At 43.1% G+C, this 25,592-nt stretch overlaps 2 protein-coding genes across 3 annotated transcripts; one reads left to right on the forward strand and one right to left on the reverse strand.

Annotated features, from left to right (window-relative positions):
* The first annotated feature begins 1,266 nt into the window (after nucleotides 1-1,266).
* On the forward strand, nucleotides 1,267-3,853 carry LOC112283586 (uncharacterized). The gene is made up of 2 exons (XM_024522479.3): nucleotides 1,267-1,918; nucleotides 2,102-3,853. The coding sequence occupies exons 1-2, from the start codon at nucleotides 1,583-1,585 to the stop codon at nucleotides 3,209-3,211; spliced, it is 1,446 nt and encodes a 481-aa protein (XP_024378247.1). The 5' UTR covers nucleotides 1,267-1,582; the 3' UTR covers nucleotides 3,212-3,853.
* A 539-nt stretch (nucleotides 3,854-4,392) lies between these two features.
* LOC112283585 (protein SPIRRIG) lies at nucleotides 4,393-24,095 on the reverse strand. Of its 2 annotated transcripts, XM_024522478.3 has the most exons (33): nucleotides 23,854-24,095; nucleotides 22,590-22,903; nucleotides 22,149-22,218; nucleotides 21,819-21,904; nucleotides 21,497-21,635; nucleotides 21,339-21,395; nucleotides 20,665-21,162; nucleotides 20,149-20,355; nucleotides 19,929-19,994; nucleotides 19,685-19,802; nucleotides 18,455-19,557; nucleotides 17,429-18,170; nucleotides 17,149-17,254; nucleotides 16,165-16,810; nucleotides 15,554-16,016; nucleotides 14,540-15,471; nucleotides 13,903-14,235; nucleotides 13,533-13,742; nucleotides 13,165-13,352; nucleotides 12,668-12,912; nucleotides 11,681-12,305; nucleotides 10,809-11,451; nucleotides 10,139-10,690; nucleotides 8,993-9,754; nucleotides 8,667-8,875; nucleotides 8,412-8,501; nucleotides 8,063-8,281; nucleotides 7,365-7,815; nucleotides 6,743-6,967; nucleotides 6,360-6,609; nucleotides 5,749-6,157; nucleotides 5,178-5,499; nucleotides 4,393-4,841 (listed from the first exon to the last, which is right to left on the reverse strand). In XM_024522478.3, the coding sequence occupies exons 2-33, from the start codon at nucleotides 22,700-22,702 to the stop codon at nucleotides 4,506-4,508; spliced, it is 11,415 nt and encodes a 3,804-aa protein (XP_024378246.1). In that variant the 5' UTR covers nucleotides 22,703-22,903; nucleotides 23,854-24,095; the 3' UTR covers nucleotides 4,393-4,505. The 2 variants fall into 2 exon arrangements, with proteins under 2 accessions (XP_024378246.1, XP_090107611.1); XM_090251485.1 differs by lacking the exons at nucleotides 21,339-21,395; nucleotides 21,497-21,635; nucleotides 21,819-21,904; ... (1 more) ...; nucleotides 22,590-22,903; nucleotides 23,854-24,095 and having other exon boundaries at nucleotides 20,654-20,737.
* Between the last annotated feature and the right edge of the window lie 1,497 nt (nucleotides 24,096-25,592).

Here is a 25,592-nt window from a genome sequence, read left to right on the forward strand (position 1 = left end):
CCGAGAAAATTCACAAGCTCAAGCTCTCATCGCGGAGATTCCAAGCTGACCCCAAAACTTTATGATGAGGGGACGGGGCTACTCCCGCGTTGTCACGTGCAGCTGCCTCGTGATCTCCGCCTCACTTAAAACACTGGAAACTTTGCGACAAGGGCAAGCTAATCATATTCGGTCTTCGATTCGTCGTCGTCGCCGGGTGTCCACCTCATAGTCGGCCCACGAGGCCGAGGTAAGACAGGACCAGGGAAATGAAAAAACCCACACCTTCCGTTTTGGCACCCGGCGGTCATGAGAGAAGTACACGATTCGCGTAAGCTACCATGCATTCCATACGGGCCTGGCCCCGTGTTGCTTTTACGTTGCGATGCAATCACAGCAAAGCATTGCGAAAACAAAGCTGTAAAGCTCACCAGAGGCTGTGGAGTGAGAGTTAAGTCTGCACCTGGTCCCAAGCTGGAGCAAAGGCGTAGACAAAAGTCTCCAAATGGTCCACGGGAGTCAACTCTATATCCGATTCTTGTCAACACCTCGCTGGAACACCTAAACACCGTAACTGCTACTCGAAGTAAATCGCCCATTTCGCTGATCCAGGTAAATTTAACTGCTTCGGAACGGAGATCCTCTCCGTTTGTAGAAGGAATCCAAACAGTGCAAAGTGCAAAGTGTTGACAAGCGTTAAAGACTGGTGCTGAGCACATGTTGACTTGCACCCTATTTAATTTTAAAGAAAGGTTATGTGGGTTTGGAGCAAGAATTTATTTAGCGCACTCAAACCTGGATGCGGTAGAATAGTGAAGAACAGTCTTTCAAATCCTTCGAGGAGTGGTGGATCTCGCGTTTACTCCCACTGATGAGGCGGATGACAGGGGATAAGAGCGTTGAAAGGTGGCTACTGTGAGGGGGAGGGATCTGCTGGTGGAGAATGTGCTCGGGATGGTGATCGATTGGCCAGTGGTCGGCTGATTGACTTACTGTAGCAAGGTCTATTAGGTTAAGAATGGGGATTAGTGGCACGATGAATCACCTAAAGCAGCTTCGATGCGGTGCCTTTGAGGATGCAGTACTGCAGTTTGCGGATGAGGGATTAGTTTTTTCAAGCGAAAGCTTCGTCGTGGGACAAAAAAAAAAGGCCACGTTGATGAAGGAGAAAGCTGCCTCCAACTCTGAATTTCGGTAGTCATGGGCCCCAGTTAACGGTGTAGGAAAGTGCAACCTACGTAAGGCTTTCACCTGCAAAGCCTAGCGTGACGGCGACTCTGGGAATGTTATATGGACCTTCGCCCACGATCAATTTACCATCGTCTTCTCCTACTCGAGCGGAGTTATATTGCAGGACAGTTGACATCCTGTACACCTTCTGAAGGCTTGCAGTTCGTAGTGGAAAGGCCGGAGGAGTTCTGCAATCAATAAGGGGAGAAAGTCTATGCAGGCAGAGTGCACGGTCTGACAGGCATCTCCATGAGATCTCGACAAACGTAAACGGTCTGACAGTCTACTTGTCATGGCGTCTTGGTACTAGAAAGGTTGAGAGTTGTTGAAACTGGAGATTTTTGGAGTTATTGAAAAGAGAAGGGTGCAATCGATGAATCGTACTCTTGTAGAGAAGATGGCGGTGTTGCCGTATAGCAGCGTGCCGCGGACGACGATGCAGAGTCAGGGCATGATCGAGAAGTTCCGTCATTACCTACTGGAGGACGATGATAACTGCCTTGCTGAAGAGCATTTTTTGCAGCCGGCGAATATGGTAGGATTGAGTGGAGACATGAGCACGGAGGCATTCTTCAAGAGCTTGGTCTCTCCGATGCCGTCTCCCAGGGGTAGGCTCGGCTGCGAGGAGACTAAACCCATTTCGGCACGTGATGGGTCGGAGATCAGTGAGACTATCGACGCGCAGGAGCTCAGCGATGGCCAGTCGCAGGTACAGGACCAGTCTTCGGTGATTAGCAACCGAACAGGACGACCGCTGCCCAATCTGACACTTCCTGCTACCTACTTGGCCACTAAAATGTCATTGAAACGCACTGTCTCCCAGGAGAAGAGTCTCTCCGGGGTTTCGTCTTCCTCTCTTGAGAAAGATGAATATGTGAACATGTTTTTGCAGAGCGTCTTCCGAGATCATGAGGGCAATGTTGACGGATGGTGTGATGCTACGCCGTACTCGAAAGTAGACCCCTGCTCAACAGAAATCGAGCCGTCGTCTCAGGGAACTGAGCCGAGTTCGATGGCAGGGGGTCGATCGAGTCCCGCACAGCAAGCGAGTAGCGTCGATCAGAAGTCGAAGAGTAACGACTCGGTGCCCGTGCATAATTCGGAGTCTTCGCCAACTGTGGCCAGAGCACCCATCCAGAAGCCGCCCAGATCTCTCAACTACCGAGGCGTCCGGAGACGTCCGTGGGGCAAATTTGCTGCTGAGATCCGTGACTCCGCACAAAATGGCGCCCGTATCTGGCTCGGCACATACGACACCGCATACGATGCAGCATGTGCATACGACCAGGCCGCTTTCGAGATGCGCGGATGCAAGGCTCTCTTAAATTTCCCCCTGAAGGCGAACATATACGCAGCCAATTTGTCCGCCAAAAACTCAAAGGACCACCATGCCTACGACTCCACGCACCCCGGATCGCCAGTACGGATGACGCCGAAGCACATCCAAGTCCCGGTCTCCATGTCCGCCGAAAGACTACTCTCCCACCACCAAGGAGAAAGCTTCCCCACAAGCAGCAGCAGCAGTAGCTATGGGAGCCCAAATTTCTCTGGCAGCCGGGTGTCGCCGGGTTCATTGCCCATGCAATCCTCGCCATCGGGTGGATTATCTCCTGAGCTTCAGTTTCGGGCAGCCTTGTGGCTGCAGCGCGCCGCGGCAAGCATTCAAGAATCCTCCTCGCTGTCACCCTACGTGCAAATGGCTCAGCTTCTCGGCGCCAGGCAACGCATTGCAGCAGTCCCATCTTACTACGACGAATTCGTTGCCTCCCAGCAAATTCCCGATGCGCGAGGCTACCCATTCTCTCCCCAGGCTGCCATGGATTTCCATGATGCCTTTGCCCAGCTCCAGAGTGCGACGTCACCCCTGATGGACCTGCCGGCTGCTACCTCCTTCCGAAGCGGGCTCAAGAGATCACGCTCTCGGGAGATGTGGGAAGAGTCTGTGAAACGAACCTGCCACGTTGACCGGTGGCAGCACCAAGTGCCCGTCAGATTTTACTAATCCTTGCATCACATCCATTCATTTAATGCTAATTTGATTCCCCTGGTCTCCAATTTTTCTGTTTCGGAGATGGAAATTTGTCACTTCTGCGGGGAGGCCATAGAATTACACATCCTACAGAATGTGAGCGTCTGGACAGGAGACTTTATTGAGTCACTGGATTCAAGGTCGAATCATCTCGTCTGATAACCTCACCTCATGATTCTGCTCCAGAGGCTTAGAGACGACGATATTCTATGGAGGCTTTGGGCAATTGGTGCGAAATGACTCGGGATTTTGGTGTAACCATCGAGCGTCTGATCCGGAAGTTCAATTAGCAGCAAATCTGTCCTAGTTGGTCAATTGCTCAGGCTGCAAATGAACTCAGCGGAGTTCGGAGAGGAAGAGAATTTCCGGTGATGAAACGGCGACTGAAGGATTACAAAAAAAAAAAAAAAAAAAAAAAAAAAAATGTGTGATTGAACATGAAAAGTACCATACTTTTTGAGCTGAGATTAAGGTAATGGATGAGGAGTCCAAGGAAACCAAAAGGTTTGGCATGGACGAGATTGTGTAGTACTCTGTGGTGTTTTATTGGCGCAGCCAATTGTAAAGATCTACACCATTTTAAGCTGTAAAATCGCACATGGGCTCATTCGACAAGTTCTGTGTACCACCTCTCAGAAACTTTCCTCAAAAGATATCCATTGTGTGTCGATTGGCAGGAACCCTTTGATGGACTACTTCGTGTTCTCCCATCTGGTACCATATTTTGGACAGCAGATAGAGGTCCCTGAGTCAAATTTCTAATGTACAACTGCTTCAGTAATAAGAGGAAATTGTAAATGGATACTGTTGTGGTGTTGGACCCTCTTTCAATTATCCTTGTCTGGTCACAAAATTTCACTTTTCTGATAGTCCACAATGTCCACCACTGCCGATTAGCAGGTCATTAAGTAGACATTGTGGAAACAGGTTCGTAAGGTATATCCTGTCTAACGAAGCTGTGATCAAAACAAAAACTTTGGAAATCCAACAGTAGAGATGATGCGCTTAAAAAGGCGATGTCCCTGAGGTGGGAAACCTGCGAACTGATCAAGGGAGGTTGTTCAAAGTCAACACCTTCGATCCTGCACCCAATTAAAGAGCACAGCCAGAAAATGTGCCCAAACGAACCTTGGAACATGCACTTCAGACAGCAATGAGGAAACTTTGGTCCCGAAGGATGGAAGTTAGGAAATGGAATTGGAAATTGTATACAGAGATGGTCAAGGGGGGCAAAATCTAACTAGGTCTCCCCTTTGAACAATCCACTTCAAGTGATGTTGGTTTCAACATCTGTCACATTAGCGGACTTCAAGGCGTTCAGAAGTTCAAAGGCTAGTTCACTACCGTTCTTCGAATCCTCTGTAAGCAGAGAGGGACGAATCACCTCGGAGGACGTCCTAGAAAAAGTCAGTTGTCTACCTGTGCAGGATTGGCGAGACTCATAACAACTCCCACACACTCGGACAGGACTAAAATAGCCAAGATCTTCCAAAACAATGTGGTTATTGCAACAGTCGGCGCATGAAATTTGTCCACAATTGCGGCAGTGATGCTTCATCTCTGTTAGATTCAACTCCTTCTGGCATGTTGTGCACTGGTCCGGCTGCAAACCAAGCGGATCTTTAGTAAGATGGGAATCAAAATATAATGCAATATTTCTAGCCTTGCATGTTACTTTTCCGAAGCCACCGAACATCATATCCAACAGCCAACACATGAAAAGTGACGCGCCACTGCCTGGCGACAAACTTGAGTTGGAAGTTGAGGATTAAAGAGTACAGAACATAATTCTCACTAAAGTGAAAACAAGTAATGCTTGACACACGAGAAGTCAAAAACATAGATTGGAACCATGACGATACGTAAAATTGCAACAGAAATGGTTCAAAGCAGGATGTGAAGGATATGAAGGACATACAGGTCCAAAATTTCCGCTTACCTCAATTTCAAGCGAAGGTGTTTGCTTAAAACCATCATCAGGCAGTGTCCAAGAAACAAGATGTCCACCTGCATCGCCGCTGCAGAGTTGCTTGAGGTCGTTCCCTAACGAGAGAGCAGTTACTGGCTCCTTATGCCAACTCAGTACTTTATACAAAACCAGTTGATATTCCGGAGGGCCGCCAGTGACACATGACTTAGATAATTCGTTTGAACCCCAGGAACAAGAAATTCGGTGGCTCGCTCTCCGATCTAATTTTGAATGGTTGTCAAGCTCCATGTGCCAAAGACGGATTACTCCATTTTGATGGCCCGTCACGTACCTGAAGAGGATTCCCACCAGAATTCCAGCACAAATGTACTCCATAAATGAAAATATTCCTCAAGGTATTGCCTCGTTCATTGCATGAAAATAACTGCTAGAACTTCAGTTGCCCCTAAAAACATGAAAAAAATGCATCTAGCCGAATCCAGTACATATAGATTTCACCAAAGAATCCAGTGTTGGGTTCCATCTGTGACAAACAAGCATAAAAAGTGAACACATATTTTTCTTTAAAAAGAAAACATACCAGCTTGCCTCCATCCAATCCGATAAATGGGGACTAGTAATGGAAAGGATAGTATCAGCAGCAACGTGAGATGTATTTACAGCTGCCAAGCAATCCCCATTAATGCTCCAAACAGAAAGAGTCGTCCCTGCGGCTGTGACCACCTCGCCTGTCATGTCGTTTGCATGAATAGCTGTCGGTGGCTCCGGTAGTTCAGGCAATTGCCGCACATATTCGAGACTAGACAAATCCCAGAAAATCACAGTACGGTCTTTAGATCCACTAACAATGAGACTGTATGGTTGGGAAACTGCAAGGCAGAGGACTGCTTGTGAGTGAGCACACAATGATCTCTGCAAATGTAGCCGACGCTGTCCTCGAAGACCATCTTTTCGTTGTCTCCATACAGATACCACCCCATCCGCTCCACCTGTAAAAAGAAGAGTCAGTGGCCAACTTGGTGTGGAAAGGAAAGGACTTAGTTGCCTTGAGTAAGGGACAAAAATAAATGGTGGTCCATCAGTACCGGTTGAAATGGAATGGCAAACCCTAAACAATTTATCATTTTTTTAATAAATCATAAAAATAAAGAGAGCTAATACATTAGGAGAACAATATTTAAGTGCTAGTACCAGTGACCAGAATTCGACCATCGCGACTAAAGCCAGTACATAACACAGGTCCGTCGTCATGAAGATTCTCATGGGTGGAGAGGAGCCTCTCTTGCTCATATGAGATAATCCGAAGGCTACGATCTGAAAATCCCCAACAAAGATACTTGGTAAAAGAGGGTGGCTTCAGTATTCTGTTAGCTCCTGCTGCGTATACCTTGTCTTGAAAAATAACTATTTGAGATACTCTTGAACTCAATGGCCGCATTTCCTGAAGAACGATCATCAACCAAAACAAAGAAGTTCAAACCTACACACCTTCGCGAAATTTCTCGAATAGAAAAATGCAAACAAGCAAAAGAAAGGAAGAAGGAAAGAAAGAAACCCCGTGAGCTCATGAGCACCTGAGGAGCAAGTAAATGGTAATTGCGGAGGGCAAGCGCAAGTGGCTGCTTCTGAACCCACTTCCGCTTAGGATGAGGCTTGGTAAAGAGCAGTTTTGGTGTCTGTCCAAAATGGTTGATCTGAGCCAAAACAGCAGCTTTCATTGCAGGATCGGGAACGCGATCGATGTCAACTGCTCCCTCATACGTCAAGTGGTAGAATACATTTAAAGCTTCAACAGCCGGCTGTAACAAAAATCAAAGGATGTATAACAAGTTAAAGATTTTCCACACCTATCACCAAACTACTACTACTAGTAGTAACAACAATAATGGTAGACAAACTCAAGATCACGAAACATGTATAGATGAAATACAGTAAGTGCTGGTGCGATAAGACTAAATAGCTTTCAATTTTATCTGCAAATTATGTTTTAGGGTTCATGTCAAAGTACACCCATAGGTTGAAATAGTTGGTCTTTAAAAGCTGAACACAAGAGGTCACAAAAAGCTTGTTCAACAATTGTCGTGGTTTTCTGATGATTTTGGGAATTTTAAGAGATATAAATCATCCTTTACTGAATACTACCAGCTAGTGCGAACAATGCAAGAATTCTGCAGCTACTTGAGTGTGTGACCAAACCTTTCCACGCTGCTTGAAACCGAAGATGAGATCAATCCAGTGGTGCAGGTTTTCGGAGACATATTGTGATTCTAAGGCCTCACGATGTTTGCGAACAAACTCACGAGCACTTCCCTTTGCCCAGGGCGGCAGTAGCACATCATTCACCCTTTCACCTGATTGCTTAACTCCAAAATCAAAACCAAAGCGATTCTCCAGAAACTCGGGGAGATAAAAAAACTCAGGAATAAGCTCCTTAACATCAGCAGTATTTCCTTGACTTGCACTGAGGTAGGTATCCTTGATGCTGTTAAAGAGTCGGTCAGCGTGATCGAAAGCACCCCCTTGAAGCTGTTTGTTTTCTTGACTAAATGGGGGTAACCTTATGAGGTAAAATAGCACACTTCCAGCACTGGAATAGTGTGAACCATAGTGGAATCTCGGAATTTCTGGATCCTCCCAAGTCTCGTACCTGAATGCCAGAAAGCCAAGTTAATAATCACTAGCAGATTTTCCAATCTGAATTCTATTATACTCTATACCCCAAACTTTTGAAGTAAAAGACACTACAAGCAGTGGTACATCAACCCTCAAACGCCCACAGTGCGACCGTAATAGTCACCTTAGTGGTGTGTAGATTCGCACCCAGACGTTTAAGCGTTGAAATTCCTAGATATTCAACAATTCTCTAAGTTTACGCATGATATCAGGAGTATAACCTTTTTCGGAATTCCTTCTCTCGTTCAGGATGCAGAGCCCCCATAGGTTTATCAAGGCGACGGAATGTATCTGGATTCGACAAGTCCAACTCTTCGCTAGTATAGTCTTTCAAAATCCAGGGAAACACTGGATACTGTGTGAGATCGTTATAACCACGCCCTGCTAGTGTGTTTAAGTGCATGAGGTACTGGAAATTGCTGATTTCCCCATTTTGCCATCTATAACCAGAAGCAAACCATGATTGATGAGATATGAAAGAAATGTCAAAAAGAGAAACCACAGATTTGCATAAGATATTAATCATCGGAGAAAATTGTAATCGAACCTCATTAAAACATGTGTTCTTACCTTTTACTAAAGGACTTGGCCATCATTTTAAAGAGTCGCCCACCTTCACCGGCCTCTTGCTTTGAAGCGGCCGATATTGTTGTATCCAGCCTGTACTCCAATTTCAATGATTAAGAACATTACCGAAGCCGCTAACACAAGCGTGAAAATCCGTGCCTACCTCTTAAAAAGCACATCTCTTGCTGGTTCGTTTTCAATTAATTAGAATGTCAAGACAAAATACATAAACATGGACTAATGAAGAAAAGGGCTTACATGCTGTTGCGAGGAAGGTTCATTGCGAGAAGAGTTTTGAAAACCTCGTCTCGTTCATTTTTATGAAAAACAAGCAGGTCATTGCATCCATCCATGCTAAACAACTCAATGGCAACAGGACGTAGCTGGTACCGCCGCTTCAGCAACTCATGCACGCTTTCTAGTTTCCACATCCTCCATGGATGTGGCATATTTTGGCCTGCTTTTACCTGTAATGATTTGAGAACCATTATCCAGATCGTGTCAGCAAGTACCTAAGGCAGATAAAATGCACCTGAAGAATAAATGGCATTCGAAAAACATCACTCAATGTAGTTCTCACTCACCTTCTCCTTTCCCCATGCACCCCCACTGTAAGCCCAAGCACGACCTCCAGCCCAAGAATCAGCTGCAACTTCCGTCTGCTTGGATATGTTCATATCCACTACACCAGTTGAATTAGCTCGAACTCCAAGAGCCTGATCAATAATTGAGAGATCTCGTTCTTCACCCTTCTCCTTTATACACTTGTTTTCATCAATAATATAATTTTCAATAACATACAAGCATTTTTCCCCAATAAGGAAAATTCCGTCACGCTTGTCTAAGCCAACCACTCGCTCACAATTATATCGAAACCTGATACGCTCTCCACGTTCCAAATGAGGCCTAATCAAATATTCTCCATCCTCATGCATCTCTTGCTCTAAATAATTTGCTTCTTCTGGCATAATCTCTTCTACTGCTGGAGAGACGGATCCGTGTGGAGAACCTAAAACTTGGTCTATGACTTCTTCTCCAGCAAGCTTGAGAGAAGCAACACTCATAGCCTTTGGTCTCTGAGATTCTGAGTTGCCAGAAAATGACTCCTCATTCCAGTTAACTCTTGCGGATAACATATCTTCCTCATCGTCACCAATCTCAGTCTTCAATTCTCCGATGTCTTCCTCAAGTGATGCCAGAAACTCCTTACTTGAATATCCCAGGCGTTTCTGAGTATCGGAACTAAAAAGGTCAACGTACTGATCATGAAGTGGATTCTCCTTGTCCAACGGATTAACTCCATCATTTGGAGAAACTTTGTACACCCCATCGTTCTGTCGCTCCTCCTGATCAACAATCCGTAAACATGAGTGCCACCACTCCAATAAGAGATTAACGCACAAATAATTCCTCGAATCGACTTGTACACTCGTGCGTGAACTTTTGATCTAACGCTCAATATTGAATCAATTTCAATTACTCTTACAGAAGCAGTACTCGCGAAGATAGTACGGAGCGTGAGAAAATTATCGTACGGAAGCTTTTCAAGCAAGAGAGATTATTAGCATCTTTCTCAACTCCACAACAAGGTACAAACAGTTCAAATTTCACAATCGTACCACCAGGTATTTAATGGAATAAAACAACATGACTTAAATTCGAAATCTCTAAATAACCATGTCAAAGATTGAAAAAGAGAGCATTCTTATGATTTTGGTTCAGATATGCACCATGAGTTGCGATTTCCCAAGAATGCTAAGATTTTTCTTCCTTCGCTCTAACTTCTTCCGCATGCGATAAGGTCCTTCGGTTGGGCACAGCTGCCAATCAGGTTCTTCATCACAGACCTCTGGGACGATTGGCCAAATTCCTCGCTCATGAACTAGCTGCTGGAGATGATCTGCCCACCCGTTTTCCGCATGAAGTATCCACCCGTATTTGTCTTGACGAAGAACCCTTAATTCGGCTGCCATAGCCTCTCTGACTAACTCAAGTGCCACGCGTCTTTCCAACATTTGCTCCCAATGGCGAGTATCCATCTTGGAGCGTTCCCTACTACGACGAGACATTTCTCTCCGTCGTCGAACCTCCATCGATTTAGTGCGAGCTGCAGGAAAACGTGATGCTGCCGAAACGTAATCCCTCCATATGGTGGATGCTCGCTGCTCCAGCACTCTTTGTACAGACTCCCAATTCTCCTGAAGCCATACGAAGAAGTCTTGAACTCCTGCTTTAAGCAGCCGATCGAAGCCTCCATGAAGTACGTCCATCAGAACACTGCCCTGCACGCGAACAAGAATACACCAGCCTTTGAATCAGACTAGAGCTTAAGATTGCCCATAAGACAACGCAACATAACCACTACACCCTATGTTTATCTTCCGAGGGTGAAAATTTTACCTGGCTACCTCGTGTGATGAGTACATCCTCCAAAGCAGAACTGCGATGTGTCAACAACGCTTTCCAGACTTCAAAAACCACAGTCTTATTGCTTTGTTCAGTATCTAAAGCCATCGGAAAAAGATTTATACAAAGAGCACATACTAATTCAAGGTCTACATTGATGGTGCAAAAGATTATTTTTCGATTGGCAAGTAATAATTGCAAAACTGCGGCTTTATCAAGAATAACTTGGTAAGTAACGCCAACATCCCCAGAAACTCTCTCCAGACATTTTGGAACACTCTCCATAACGATCTCTGAGCCTGAAGCAGATGGATTGATCTTTTTCCCATTCGTTGCGGGAAAGTCTTCTTCTACGGGGCTGTTAATCAACTGTGGCAAGAAACAAAACATAAGCATCCTGTTCGTATTCTTCAAAAGAGATTGAACATATGATTCTGCCTGACGACCACCGCTCCTCGTGAACAGCATGCCTTTGGCCGTCGGAGTTGCATCTTCTACACGTCCATCTGCGTTGGCTAATTGAAGCATCGAGAGAAGATACTCAAGGACATTGAGAGGGCCTCCAGCCTCTGCAAATGCACCCATGTATACGCGGTCGACTAACAGCCAACTCAGCGTATCAAGATTGGGAGCCCACCTGTACAAATCCGCAAGCTCAGGATAACAGTCTTTCAAAAACAAATCATGGCAGTGCAGAACAAAACCTTACACACAAAGCACTCAAGGATTTAATGAATAACTACAACAAAGCTAGAGCCAAAACAACTGTGAACAACTCAAAAGTAAATATCCACCCCAATATGTTATCCAAAGAATGAAAGGCTACAAATAACATACATCTAAGAAAGAAAAAAGGAGAAGGATACCTATTCTTATCTAATTTCTTGTGATTCTCCTCTGAATCGCGCATCAGCCTCCTCTCGAGATCATTTATTATTCGCCTCAAAACAAGCCCTTGAAAGATAAGAGCTGCGTCTGAATTGACATACATGGGCACAGCTTCAAGAATACTCTCCACCACGGTTATTGATTTAGCCTGCTCGAGTAAAGTTTCTGCCAACACTTCTGCAATAAAATCCAATATGGCAGATGCAGCTGCAGCGCAGGGCCCACCCCCAGCACCCAAAGATTCCAGTTGCAAAAGCAAACGAGGGGTAATTGCAGCATTTAAGGTTTCACTAGGTGTGACACTTGTAGAAGACGGAGGGCCAAAATCGCTAAAATTGAAGTCAACATCACTTTGATTGCCAGATATAGATGAGATTGCAGAGAAAGAGAGGTGCCTAGTTCGCTCTTTATTCGACCTTGGTGGCGTTGGAGGTGCTGAAAGTGTGGTCGTGGGTTGTCTTGTTTCAGATAAGTCCAAAGTTAAGGGATGAGTCAGCCATGACTTCACAGGAGGAGTCGTAGGCTTTGGAGTGAGCATCGAAATCCTGGACATTTCCGATGTTGTTGGTGACATAGCCAAGTCAACCGTCAGAGCTTCACTCTCTGCAGTAATCCACATCTCATAATGAGAAATAATTTCTTGTGTTGCACGATGAGAACATTCAACATACATAGTACATCATAATGTGGCAGGGTTCCCATGGAGAAGATGTAGGATCATGAGAAACAGTTAAGTGCTTCAATAAGACAGTAAGCTCAATGCTTCGTGTAGCAACTCACGACTCATGCAGGAACGGATCATGAGGAAGCTGGTCACATGATAGATTTAGATCAGTTTCATCTGTAAGAGGTATTTCTCACAAGGCAGTAGTGCAAAGAATTGAACACAATTTATCACTGGAGTTCCACAAGAACTTCAATCTATAGGATAGCCAGAGTATCATTCAGATAGATTTAAGGGTTACCTGAAATAGAAGAAATGTGGGCAACATCAGGGAATCCTTCTTCCGTTCTAGAAGCGATTTTCGGTGACACTCTCGTTGCCGTCTCTGTTGGATATTCTGTAACAACAGTCAGCCCAGAAACATCAAGTTTTCCATTTCTGATATTGGAAGATTCTACAAACTGTGTTTTTTCCAAGTCTTCCTCCAGTAGCTGATCCTTTGTTTCCCATTTAGACTCTTGTGCACCTTCTACTGCAGCAGCAGACCTGCAAAGGATAGATCACCTTGCAAACTTAAACTTTATTGAGTTTCACATAATTGAAACACAACAATGTGCAGTAGATCCAATAAGTAATCAACGCATTATCAGAAAGTGCAACCACCCGAACCTTTTTCCCGACGAGAAAATAGAGCAATTCAGAGAAAAAGAGATCAGAGGGGTGCAGCCCAGTGCAAATCTCTCTCACAATAATGCAAACAACAGATTTAGCCATCATTTTTAGAAGAGAATTTGCTACCTTATACAGGCAAAGTAAAGATCTACACAGGACTCAAGAAAGTCGGACCGACGGCATGCCATTGAGAAGGGTTTGCACATCTTTGCACAATCCACCATGAAGCGTAACAGAGATGAAACCATTCCAGGAGCTGCCTGTACCCCTCCCAGAAGTCTTGCTGCATATGTCTTATGTAAAAGAGCCTCACCCTGCATTTACAATCAAGTTCGTATATTTAACTCAGCAGTTGCGTAAACAGGATTATTTTTTACTTGAGAACTCTCGATTGCGTTTAGGAAGTATATCGTGGAGTATGATACATGACACGTTAGTAAAGAAGGAAACCAAATGAAGAAAGCATATGATCAAAATCAGCAATAGGCACCAACCTGGAGTGTCTCTCCGTCTGTTTGATCAGAAGCTAAAGTAACAGTAAATCCAGAGAAATCGCCAGTTTGTTTGGCTGATTCAGACTGTGCGATCATGCGATCAAATGCAGCCTTCGCCATCGATATCACTGAGTCTAAGAGTTCGGTAAAGACGAGCTCTGCTTTGTTCCCGTCCTCGGGCAACAAAGCATGGAAATCAAGCAGGCGAACCTGGGAAATGAAGCACCTCATGGTAAGTTCGTATGTCTTTACGAGCTTCAAATGCATTTTTGAACACCTTCAGAATCTTCAACACAATCAAAAACATTGAAAGAGCATTCTGATAAGTGGAAGGACACTGAAGAAAAGTTAAATGGCAAGATGACCACACCTCAGGTTGTCTTGGATATACAGACTTCCCGAAAATGAGGCTGAAGAGTATGTAGTAAATTTCAGGACAATCGTAAAAACTTGGCAAAACACGAGCCAAGGCTTGGAAGCCACCTGAGCTTTTAAAGCGGGCGGCAAATGTAGGGGAAGGTAGCAGGCACGCACCAAGTAAAGTCATAACCCATCGCATACTAGTAGGATGAACAGCTTCATCCAACAAGAACGTAATGAGCTTTGAAGACACAATTTTGTGCCACGTATCTAATGTGTCATCTGCTGTAATAGTCATTTGAAGTTCAATGAGCATCTCAAGAAGCAAATCTCTCACGATAACCTGCCTCAACATCATCAAACATTGAAGGGCTCAAGATAAAGTCAACCAATCATCTGGTAAGAAGGAAATACTAGATGCTAGAGATTACAACACCATAATTTTGAGATTAAATTACCCACCAGTGATTGCACCCCCTCCACTTTAGGCACGCTAATGCCTAAATACCTTGTTATACAAAACAAGCTCAAGAATTGTCCGAAGGAAGATGGATGTTTTTAAAACTATGATCTAAACGAGAAAGACCTCGCTAAGTCAGATTATGAAGCAAATTTCCACTCAGATTAAATGATTAACGAAAACTCACCTGTGTACCCATGGACTCACGGGTGATACCTGAGACACCTTTTACGATATGGGGTGGGTCAAATGTCATCACAACAAAATCTGCAACATATTTGAGCTCTGAAGGCAAGAACCCATCTTCCAAGATGATACCTAACAGCACTACAAGCTTTTCCAGCACAACATTGTCAACATCCCCTCTCTGCAGGGTAACTAACAAGTGCTGAACTAAATTGAGTTTTCTTAAAACAGTTAAGTTGTGGAGACGGTACCGATGCATAGAAACAAGCCTTTCAATGAAACCTAGAAGACCTAATTGGACCCCGATAGGTGCAGTTACCCATAGAGTCCAATCCAGTAAAACATGCTCCATCATTTCTGGATTAGCAAGAACTATACAATCGATATCCTCATGTGGAAGATCATAGCACTCGATGTCAGATACACCGCCACCAATCGATCCATCCATGCCAAGACTCTCTGGATACTCCACCGTGGACCCGTAGTTTGATGTCTGATCGTCTGGAACCCTAGATGAGAAACCTAAGAGGTTCATAGCTGTGTCAAATCCTGCACTTAGACTCCTGCTATGGCCAGCAGGTTCAGATGCAGGTATTGTTGTCTGGGGTGGCTTTTGAACAAAGGATGCTTCACAGGATGCGATTCGGAACAAAAAGTCAAGATCCCGAGCCTCAAAATAATCCATTCTTCGATGAAGGAATAAAGCTAATAGATGATAGCCCCGACAAGCTTGCATGTCACGTGCATTCCGAGGATTTGACTGTAGCATAGATACCAAAACAGAGAGAGCGAGGTGCAGCGTTTCACAACTATCAGCAGCCTCAATCATTGCCAGGACAACTGCCACACCTCCCACTTTACGCATAGTATCTGCGATATTGCATGGCGTGCAAATGTGGACGTCTCCATGTATTCGAGCAAGTCTTGGTAATCCTGTGAGATCAAGGGCAGGTAATTAGTACGAACTTGAGCTAAAGAAAATGGGAATTTGGAATTATTTGTTGCAGGAGCTTACCTCCAAGAACAGAAGCTGCTGCTGACATGGGATCAACCAAGTTCACCATTGACATAACACCAGCTGGAACAACATCCTCCGCATGCGAACCATCGTAAGCAAATATAAGATGGCGACCACAAAGCTGGGCCCAAAAGCGGGCAAGCTTCTCCAGATCCCAAATAACTCCACTGCCTTCCAATTGAGCCACTCCAGCATTTTGGCTTAGTCCTTCGGCTTTCAGCGTGGCTAAGAGCTCTGTATCTAAGCTCTCCAGTACCATCAAATTGCCCCCGCCGCAGGCTTCATAAGGTATAAACCGCAACATGTCAGTGTCTTGAAAAAGTCCACGGTAACCACGCCCAAGTACATACATGAAGAAAATTGCCGGAGCAGGGAGAACCTCTTCAAATAAGTAGCATGAACCAAGCTGCCAAGTAAAAGGTGACACCTCCGAAAAAGATGATGAGGTGCCTACTGTAACCTGTTCAGAGATTGATGGTTGAAGTTAACGTCATAATCAATAGTTAAAAGAATGTATACATCTCAAAAAAGTATCACATAACTTAAACGATATAATTTAGGAACACACATTCTAAGTGATGAAAAATATGAAGATATATACTACGAACCTGTAATGGTTTTCCAACAGGTGAGGCTGAGTAGCCAAGCTTCCCTGTATGACGGAGGCTCCCGTTAAGGTAGAGATAAGCAACACTAGACTGGAAAAGTCCGGCCAATGCATTAGGTTTATTGTGTACTATGGTGAGATGGTACCAAATACCCTCTTCTAATCGCACGCCTTTAAAGCACAGATAAGAAGTTGGGCTTGTAGCCAGTGTCAGGACTCCAGAATCACTTAGAAAGAGCTCTGCACAAATTGAACTCTTGTCTTCTGCTGTTCCAACTGTCAAGATACGCAGAACAGAGCCTAAAGAACCAGATCGATTTCGGTGCAACTCTTTAGATGCTTCAGCTCCACTTGAGTTCTGACCATTTTGAGCGCTTAGTTTCTCAAACCGAGCCCAACAAACAAAAGAGTAACCAGCAGTAGGAGGCCATGTTCGGTCCCCCAAAGGGGTTCTCAGACAAGCATGTCCCATCCGAGACATACGAAACTCAATGAAGGGGGAGAATGACAGGCTTGCGCTTGAGAAAGGAGAAGATTGACTCATCCTCTCAACCATTTGTAAGAGGCGCTGACCCATATGACCAACAGAAGAGTCCCGGTTAAACCAGACGATTCTCCCCAATGTTTGCATCTCTGAGGCAGAAAGCCTGTGTAGAAGAAATAAGAGAAAAATAATTTTTAAAAAATCGATATTCACAAGCAGGGGGGGAATTTATAAGGCGCACAATAACAAACCAGTAGCAACCCAAAAAATTAATTCGTAAAGAAAAAATTACAATCAAGTATTATGCCGGTACTGAACTGTTCCGAAAGGGTAGTACCTTGAAATCATGACTATACACATCATATTGTAACACAAATACCAACACCCAAACAATATGCAATGGGTGTTCATTAGTAGGCTATACATTACTAAGATGTCACTTTATCAATAAATAAAAATGTTCAAAATTTAAAAGGAGAGATAAGGATGTGGGCTGCATACCTGAAGGATCCAAGAATTTCCACAATCTTCAAAGCATATGACAAGAGAGAGGAAGGCTTCGTTTGCAGCATTGATTTCACTACCTCCAGTAGATGTCCCACACAGCCTACACTCCATTATGAAATGAATTGTTTAGACTGGGCAAAGGACATCTAGATACAAAAATCAGGTATGAGAAGCTCCCAACAAATAGGGATATTTGAAAGAATATAATGTACAACCTGTTATAGTCCCAAGCTCTGGGCACTGAACGGCACCAGAATTATGATACGTAACTTACCAGCAGAGGTTAAGGCATTCTGATTCCACGGGCTGTCATTGACAAACCTCTCGACCTGGACCAGTATACGAAGCTGCAACTTCACAGTAAACTGTGGTAAAAAAAACAGAAGAACTTCGATTGGCCCTGCATTATATACATCCATCTGTGCTGCTTGACCAGGGTTTACAAGGAACTCTCCCTCTGCTCCTGGAATTCTAAAGCTCTTGGTTCCTTCTCCTTGTGACAAAATTGGAAGTCCCAAATTACTTTGAGAAGGAGAGTGAACTCGTTCTAGCGCCACATCAAACAAACGCTCTGCCACTTTTTGCTCAAACTCGGGACATAGAAGTCCAGATCTCTGCAGTAAGCGTTTAAAAGCTTGTGACGAAACGCATTCATGTAGCTTGTTCCGATTCGTTGGACTTTCAGCTGCCGCTACAGTAATAACGTGCAATAATGCATCTAAAACTTCCATGTGCACAGCAAGACTTGAAGCAGGTGCAGCTTCATCACCTATCGACTCCACACTGGGATCATTACAGCCTGAATGAATGCCTTCCAAAACAGAAAGTAGAAGACCAAAGCCATTCCCATCACCAAAAACAACTCGAGTTGTGGAATTGGCTCCAAGGATTCGCCAGACACACCACAAAATGTCCTCCTTTGCTTCAATGTCGAGAACATTTTGTACTCCATTTTGACCAGAAACAACTCCACTATGAGCAATCTTCAAGAGAGACTTGAGTTCATCTGCATGCGCCTGAAAAATGCAGAAATCTTAGATAGACCAAAAGGTGGACAGAAACAGATAGTACAGGTTTACTATAGAAGAAAATGTACATTACTTCAGGATTTCAGAGGATTACAGAGGATTTCAGAACACTTAAGCAAAGCACTCATCCCAGTTTATAAATACAGACAGAACATTTATTGTTGTAAATCCTCCAAACCATATAATAATGGTCTGCATAGCCTGAGATCCTATCAAGGATCAAGTTCCAGACATGTACAATTCAAGCAGGAGGAAAGGAAAACATAACTAACCTGATTAATATCTTCGCATATCAGACACGAAAGCACACGAAGAGCACCGCTGCGTTGAGAAGCTGAAGCTACAAGAGGAAGAATGTAACCAACCCCATTCGCCTTTCGAAACACTGTTTGGTTTCCATCACTCTTCTTCAGGAGAGAGAGCAGGCACTCCCAGGCAAGCCCAATAGTGACCTTGTCTTCAAAGATATGGAGCTCCAGAGAGGGAGATTCAACTAGAGGTTCAGCATTATCTTTCGATATAGGGTCTTCTGAGAGACCACATCGCCTCAAGTCATCAAGTAGAAGATCCAAGAGCCCTACTTCCCTCAACACTTTTTTGTAATTCCTATCAAATGATAAGAGTTTCCCAAAAAATGATAGCACTGTTTTTCGTAAAGGTGATGCGTAAGGTTGCTGGAGAAGGTAGCAGAGAGAAAGAAGCTCTTGTTCGGGAATACAATTTACCACAGTTACGGCGTACTCCAAAACCTTCAAAAGCCGCTCTTGAAGTATCAACGCGTAACTGCCCATGTTTTGTAAGAAGAGTGGCATTGTACGCCGCTCCTGTACAAGTACGTAGTTATCTGGATGGCTGGCGAATAGTCTGAGAAGGCGGTCTAGTATTTCAAGCTGCAACATCACATTTCCTGTGTATAGGAAAACATCTTGGAAAGTCTGAACTATCTCGATGTCCCCTATTTTACCCTCCAAATCAAGTTCGCGGGTATCGAAAGAGGAGGTTGAACCAATTCCTTCAAATAAGGCGCGCACTGGTTTACCAGTAGCTGGCCGTCCCGAACGCTCCCCAATGCCCGATGAGGAGCGGTATTGTGCTCGAGAACCTGACTGTGCAAAATCAACCATGATGTCTAGAAGACGTATCAGCAAAGGCGACAAGGTCCCACTAGAATCACCGTCAGCCATCCCTGTTTGACGATCGCCAGGTACTTGACCATATGAAGCATCCGGGAATAAAGAATCCCGGTTTACAATGGGTGATTCAAAATTTCCTTCCGTACTCCCTGGCGAAGCAGCTAATTGTAATGCTAGTTTTTCCAGGCAAGTGTAACCTTTCCCTTTCCGAAAACCATCCTTCAAGCGTATTCCACGAGACTCTGCAAATCATGTACTGTATTTTAGACCAAACACAAAGTTTTCTCAGAAGAAACAGAAACTCTATCTACACTCGGATGAACCGAGTGAAAGCGTTACCATCAACGTCAGTGGTCAGATTTCAAGTACCTGGACGAGACGAGAGCTGGACACATTTAAGGATTAATGCGACCACACTAATAATATAGCTTGCATCACCGTTGCTTTCAGCCAGGAAATTCTTGACTGGAGACAGCAGCACTTCAATCTGCTTAGAAGAACATCAATACCAACCACAGAATCAGTCGATCTTAGCTGAAGAAAACACCAATAGAAACGTTTAGAATCACAAGAATGGAAAGCATAACTTAAAATTTTGGAGTGGCATACGAACCAATTCATGAGTTTGTACATACTGGGCTGTACTCCCATTATCGCTCATCAACGCAGCCTCTAGGATCTGCAAAATACCGAGAAAGCACGGTTTTCTCAGTGTACGAAAGAAAGTATTAATCGTCATATTTAAGCAAGACTGTCAAGTTCACCAGCACTTACAGCCTCAAATAATGAACATTACAACAATAAAGAAAGATCGCCTCCAGAAGAGAGCGAACCTGCATGGCATGACGACGAAGCTGTGCTAAATGTAAGGGGGTGCTGATCTGGAGGTCCAAAGCATCAGAAATTCCTTTCTTTTGGGCGGGGACCCCCGTAGCCACCATATGAAACAGTAACTGAAGTGCATCGTCTTCCAATAAACTTTGTGCCGCACCAGCATGTCGTGCCATTGCTTTCAAAACGTGAACAACACCAGCTTCCACCTGTGCTCATCGTCGCACTGTATTAAAACACAACTAATGTGCCAATCCAAGCAGTTCAATACAACGTAGTCTGGATTAACCCTTTCAACCAAAAATAACCAAGAAGTGACTACTAACATGTTTCCACAAACACACACAGCACACACACATGTATATATATATATATATATATATAGATAGATAGATAGATAGATAGATAGATAGATATAGATATATATAGATATAGATAGATAGATAGATAGAGAGAGAGAGAGAGAGAGAGAGAGAGAGAGAGAGAGAGAGATACGCAAAAGCATACTGAATATGTACCAAAGCTCGTCTTTCCTCCATTGGTATCCCGTCAAGCACACTGACAGGAGCTTCATCTGCCTTGGATGTAGGTTGCTGACCCAGCGAAGCCACTTCGACTCGACCAGAAGTTTCATTTTGTATCACAGCATCTGATGCAGGTTGTTGGAGGACATTCTCAACCAACGGAAGTCCTTTCTCACCATGCTGACACTCATCACCGTCACCAGGAGGGTTTTCATTTTGAGACACTGTGTCTGCAGCTTCTAAAGCTCGTGGAGTGGACACATCCACGATTGCTGTCTCAACCACAGCAGGAATTGGATCTGCCAGTTCCGATCCTTCAGCCACTAGTGTCGAGGTGTTGGATGGTTCGGTGGAGCTGTCAGTTGAACACGGACCGCTATTGGTAAAAACTGTATGACTATTGGGTGGTATGGAAGAGCTTAATAAGCAATTTAAGACAGTGACAAGTGAGGGAAAGAGGCCAGCATCGATCAGAGGTTGAACGTCCAGCTCCTGCAAGAACGAGGAACATTTGTAAGACCAGGCATATCCGTACAAAACGTTGTTCACTTCACAAATCTAGAAATCCTCCCAACCCGAGTTTGAATTGCATGTTATCCCGCAGGATTCTCATCTTCTACCATATACACATGTCGGGAAACGAAACACACAAGAAGAAGATGGCGTACCGTAGAGACGAGCCCTTCCAAAGCGAAGAGGAGATTAGCACCAGTTTTCCCATTTCCCTGCAGTCATAGTTCAACAATTTTTACAAACAGAAACTGCCGACTGTCTAAGAATGATCAACACACAAATTTCATTATAGAAGCAGTTCAGACTTGTGTACCTCGACTTGCGATCCGGTAAAGAAACTCAACAAGTCATCAGCCTGAAGCTGCCCGTTTGCTCCATCTTCTCGTAATTTCTTAATCTCTGTTACTAGTGCTCGAGCAACGACAAATGCAAAAGAACGTATATCCACCAACCTGTCCACAAAATATAGAATGGGAACAGCGCTGTTATTATATTGTACAATAATACTAAGACAACAATACAAGAAACTGTAAAACCTGTCGACAGTTGTGTGCATTTTTTTCATCAATGATAACATTTTCAGATGTCACAAAATTGCGAAAATAACATTGAAAATTAAGGTGAATGAGACATACGAAAGGGCAAGTCGAGTCGGATCTGAACTCTGCCGAGCAACCTTACAGAAAAGGCTTACGGTTACATCCAAGGCTTTCTCTTTTTCCTGCACAGCAGAAAATCAAAGAAAGTTAACATGAAAAACACATGAAACGCACGTAAAAATATTCTGGAGTCTTCACATAAAGTAATCAGAGAGCGAGCATGCAGCACAATGTTCAATATGAACCAAATAACTGAAACACAACAACTGGCGAATGTCACAAGCCAGCATAAGGAATACTATTTGCAATCCAAACCCAACTATCCAGCCAACACTTCCGACACCAATTCAAGAGCGAGCTTTGTACTTTTTCGGTAATTGATGACCGAAAATCCTCCCATGCCGATCGAAAATCTTGTTCCAAGTCATCTTTTTCTCTGCGAAGAATACCCAATCAACATGAAATCAGAGTAGATTACGGAGATCTGAAATAGAGAGAAGAAAAAGTTGATGTACTGATTAGAGACATTGTGCTTGAAAGGGTTTCATTTGACATAGACCCAAGGAAGAACATCAAATAATGAGAGGGATCAGGATAGCAATATTAACTTGTAAACCTAGAGACTGACAAAGTGAAACACGCATCAAATTCAAGACTTGTATAAAATTCTTGGCCTTCGTACACAATCAGAAATTCCCGAGCAGATCCTAAGGTCTTCAAATTCATGTCCTACATAAGAACGTGATTCCAACGCATCTTCTGGTAATAAAATCAATTCAAGCGATGAAAAATGTATTCAACTAATACCTGGGTCTAGTGATTCCATCTTCAGAGCACTGACGTGATAGCCTTGCCTGAGGGCTTGTTGGAGAGAATGAGGTCTGACTCACTTTCTCTTTGAAACGCTCAAGCCATTTCATGGTGACCACTTACTTGACATCTGTTCCTTGCTAGAATATCAATCGTTCTTTTTTAACCTCGAACCATGATCCTCCATAGTCAACTTCCTCTAAGGCCCATATTGGTAATAATTCTACAATAGAACCACCGGAGTAAGCCTCTTATCACTGGTTCACGCCACTTATTCCTAGAAGATTTAAGCTGCGTTCCGCACCAGGTCCCTGCATGCAGTAGAGGCGAAACATCAGATAGACTGTGATACAACGGAGATAACAATTGGTGAATACTACACCAGAATTCGTCCATTCTAACCATAACAGCAATACACTCCGCGCCACACTTAAGATCGGTGCCCACGCACTCACATAGCTATCCTGATCTCAGCAATCCAAAATTACATCGGAATAGCTGCAGTTACCTAGTGAAGCTAAAATTTCAAAGTACAGTTTCCCACGACTAGCTGTTCTTGTAATATACGGACTTGTCGTCATGTTCACAACTACTGCACTACAAATCGATGTTTTCGCCTTCTAAAAGATCAAAATAAAAAATAAAAGATGTGCCAAGCAAACGCACATTGCTATGTCTTGCCATGATATCACTCATCTAGCCACTGACTCTAGCATAGGTGAATCTCCATTCCCAAACTGACAAACCACCATTCAGAACACCTGCACAACGATCCTTCCCACCCAGATAAACTCCCCGCTCATTTCGCTAAACGACTCGCTTAACTTCGCGATCGAGACATTGCCATGAGATACACACGGCAACAACCCTCCCGGATCCACCAACAATTCATGACCAAACACGAATCCTCCACCCCAATATATATATATATATATATATATATATATATATTTCACAACTAAAATTACCATCGTAACAAACAATAAACAAATAAGACCGGGGGGGGGGGTTACAAAGATCAAAAAATCAAAAACTAAACGCGCGCGCAAAACCAGCGTCCAGTGCTCATTTCATACTCCGCTGCATTCCGCGGCGTAGTAGAGGCCCGCATTAACTCAACACGACCTCGAGAAGACGAATGCAGAACCCTAGATTGGCATGTTGACGCAACCAGGAGGGGGGGGGGGGAGGGGGGATGTGTGAAGCAGACACAGCGAGACGAACAGGAAACGGAAACAGCGGCAGTAGTGTTCTCACAAACCTGGAGTGGTGCACGGATCGGGCAATGTCGGGGGATGGGAGAGGTGCCCGTGGTAGATCTATGGCACAGAAAGAGTGCGGCACCGAAGACGAAGAAGAAGAAGAAGAAGAAAGGCAAAGCAAAGGCAGAGGCAAAGCAAAGGCAGAGCAAAGCAAGGCGAAGGCAAGTTGCTCTTTACTCAGATAGTATTGCGAGGGAAGGGAAAGGGGGAAGGGGAAGTGGGAGCCAGGCAACGACGACAATGGCGAGCTTTCCCATCTCACTCGGACACTGGACCCCGCTCGCGAGCGTACCCGTGGGGATAGATCCCGGGCTGGGCGCGTCGACCCGCGCCCGTCGTGCAGCCCCCCCCCCCCCCCCCCGCCCTTGCCTACTTCCCAGTGTGAACATGTCACCGTGCTTTTTTTATAGCTTTTCTTTTGCTTTTTCTTTTACTTCTTCTGTTCTTTTAGGTTCGTATTCGTATGTTGTTGCATATTCCTTGGCCATGTTGCCTTTGTGGTGATTTGGATTCATGTCCATCTCTCTATTTTTCTTCTTAAGTGGTAAGTGGCAAGAATTAACTATCATGGTGTCCGTTATTAAGTGTTATAATGATGTTTGTATGTGAGTTTATGGAAAATAACATAATTGGAAATAGAACAAAGATTGATTTGTATTTCTATGGGGCTTACAAGACTCATTATTATATTTTAATATATTTTCATTTGTTTTTGAATTTAAAATTTGGTGGGTTGTTTGCAAAACAATGTATTGGATAATGAAGGTGTATATATAAACATTATGTATGGTAATAGATTTGACTTCATTTTGAATTTAAGATAGAGAAGTGTATTTTTTATTAATTGGTAGGTTTGATTTCTATTTAATTTCATATATACATATTAGAAAAGATATATTTTTTTACAAATTTTTTTAATATTTTGTTAAAATGATATTATGATAAATTATTTTGGAAATAATAGAAATAAATCTATACTATGATTTTTTATATAAATTTGAAATATTTATATATTTATATATCATAAAACACTTACATTAAATTTAATTTTTAAAATTTTAGAATAGAATTTTATTCTTATAATAATTATAAAATAAACATATAATATTTTTTAATTATTTTAATTAAAGTATATATATATGTATTAAAGTTTTAAAAAATAAAATGGTATATTATGTATAAAGTACTTAATAACTTTATACATGTTATTCTATATTAACATTATAACTTCTATTTGATTAGATGGCATCAAGTACTTTAACTTTAACAACCTAATGGTTGTGACAACCTAAGTGATTCATCTTGAAAACTTACAAAATATAAAATTTCACATATTTTTGCTAAAAATGGTTTTCTATCTTGTTAAAAGAAACTTTCTGAAAAAAATTGACTATTGCTTTTTGTTGAAATAATTTAAATAACTGAAAAACTATAGGATCATTTTTCTTAAATTGATTTGTTTTTTTATTATTCTATTATTTGTTACTTCTATTTATTATATGGAAAGATAATAAATTTCATAATTTGGTCTGTTTCTAATATAATTTGTACAACTTTAAGAGTGTTATGATATAAATGTAAAAAAGGAAACAAAAGTGATAGTTGTCATGAATTCTATTTTCAACTGCAACTAACATTACTAACTATGTATTAAAAAATTACAAAATCTAAATGGTTTTAAAATTTGTTCTCTACTAACCTTTTTAATTTGAATACGAAATTAAAGCATGACCCTTTT

Source organism: Physcomitrium patens, chromosome 6 (genome assembly GCF_059467195.1).
Source record: "Physcomitrium patens ecotype Gransden chromosome 6, ASM5946719v1, whole genome shotgun sequence".
NCBI classification, from domain to species: domain Eukaryota; kingdom Viridiplantae; phylum Streptophyta; class Bryopsida; order Funariales; family Funariaceae; genus Physcomitrium; species Physcomitrium patens.

Coding starts and splice junctions, on each gene's coding strand:
- LOC112283586 (XM_024522479.3), top strand. CDS start 1,583: ATGAATCGTACTCTTGTAGAGAAGATGGCGGTGTTGCCGTATAGCAGC. Junction 1,919..2,101: donor TCAGCGATGGCCAGTCGCAG/GTACAGGACCAG, acceptor ATGTTTTTGCAG/AGCGTCTTCCGAGATCATGA.
- LOC112283585 (XM_024522478.3), bottom strand. CDS start 22,702: ATGAAATGGCTTGAGCGTTTCAAAGAGAAAGTGAGTCAGACCTCATTC. Junction 21,163..21,338: donor TGGAAGGGCTCGTCTCTACG/GTACGCCATCTT, acceptor TCGTTCTTGCAG/GAGCTGGACGTTCAACCTCT. Junction 10,691..10,808: donor TCATCACACGAGGTAGCCAG/GTAAAATTTTCA, acceptor GTTCGCGTGCAG/GGCAGTGTTCTGATGGACGT.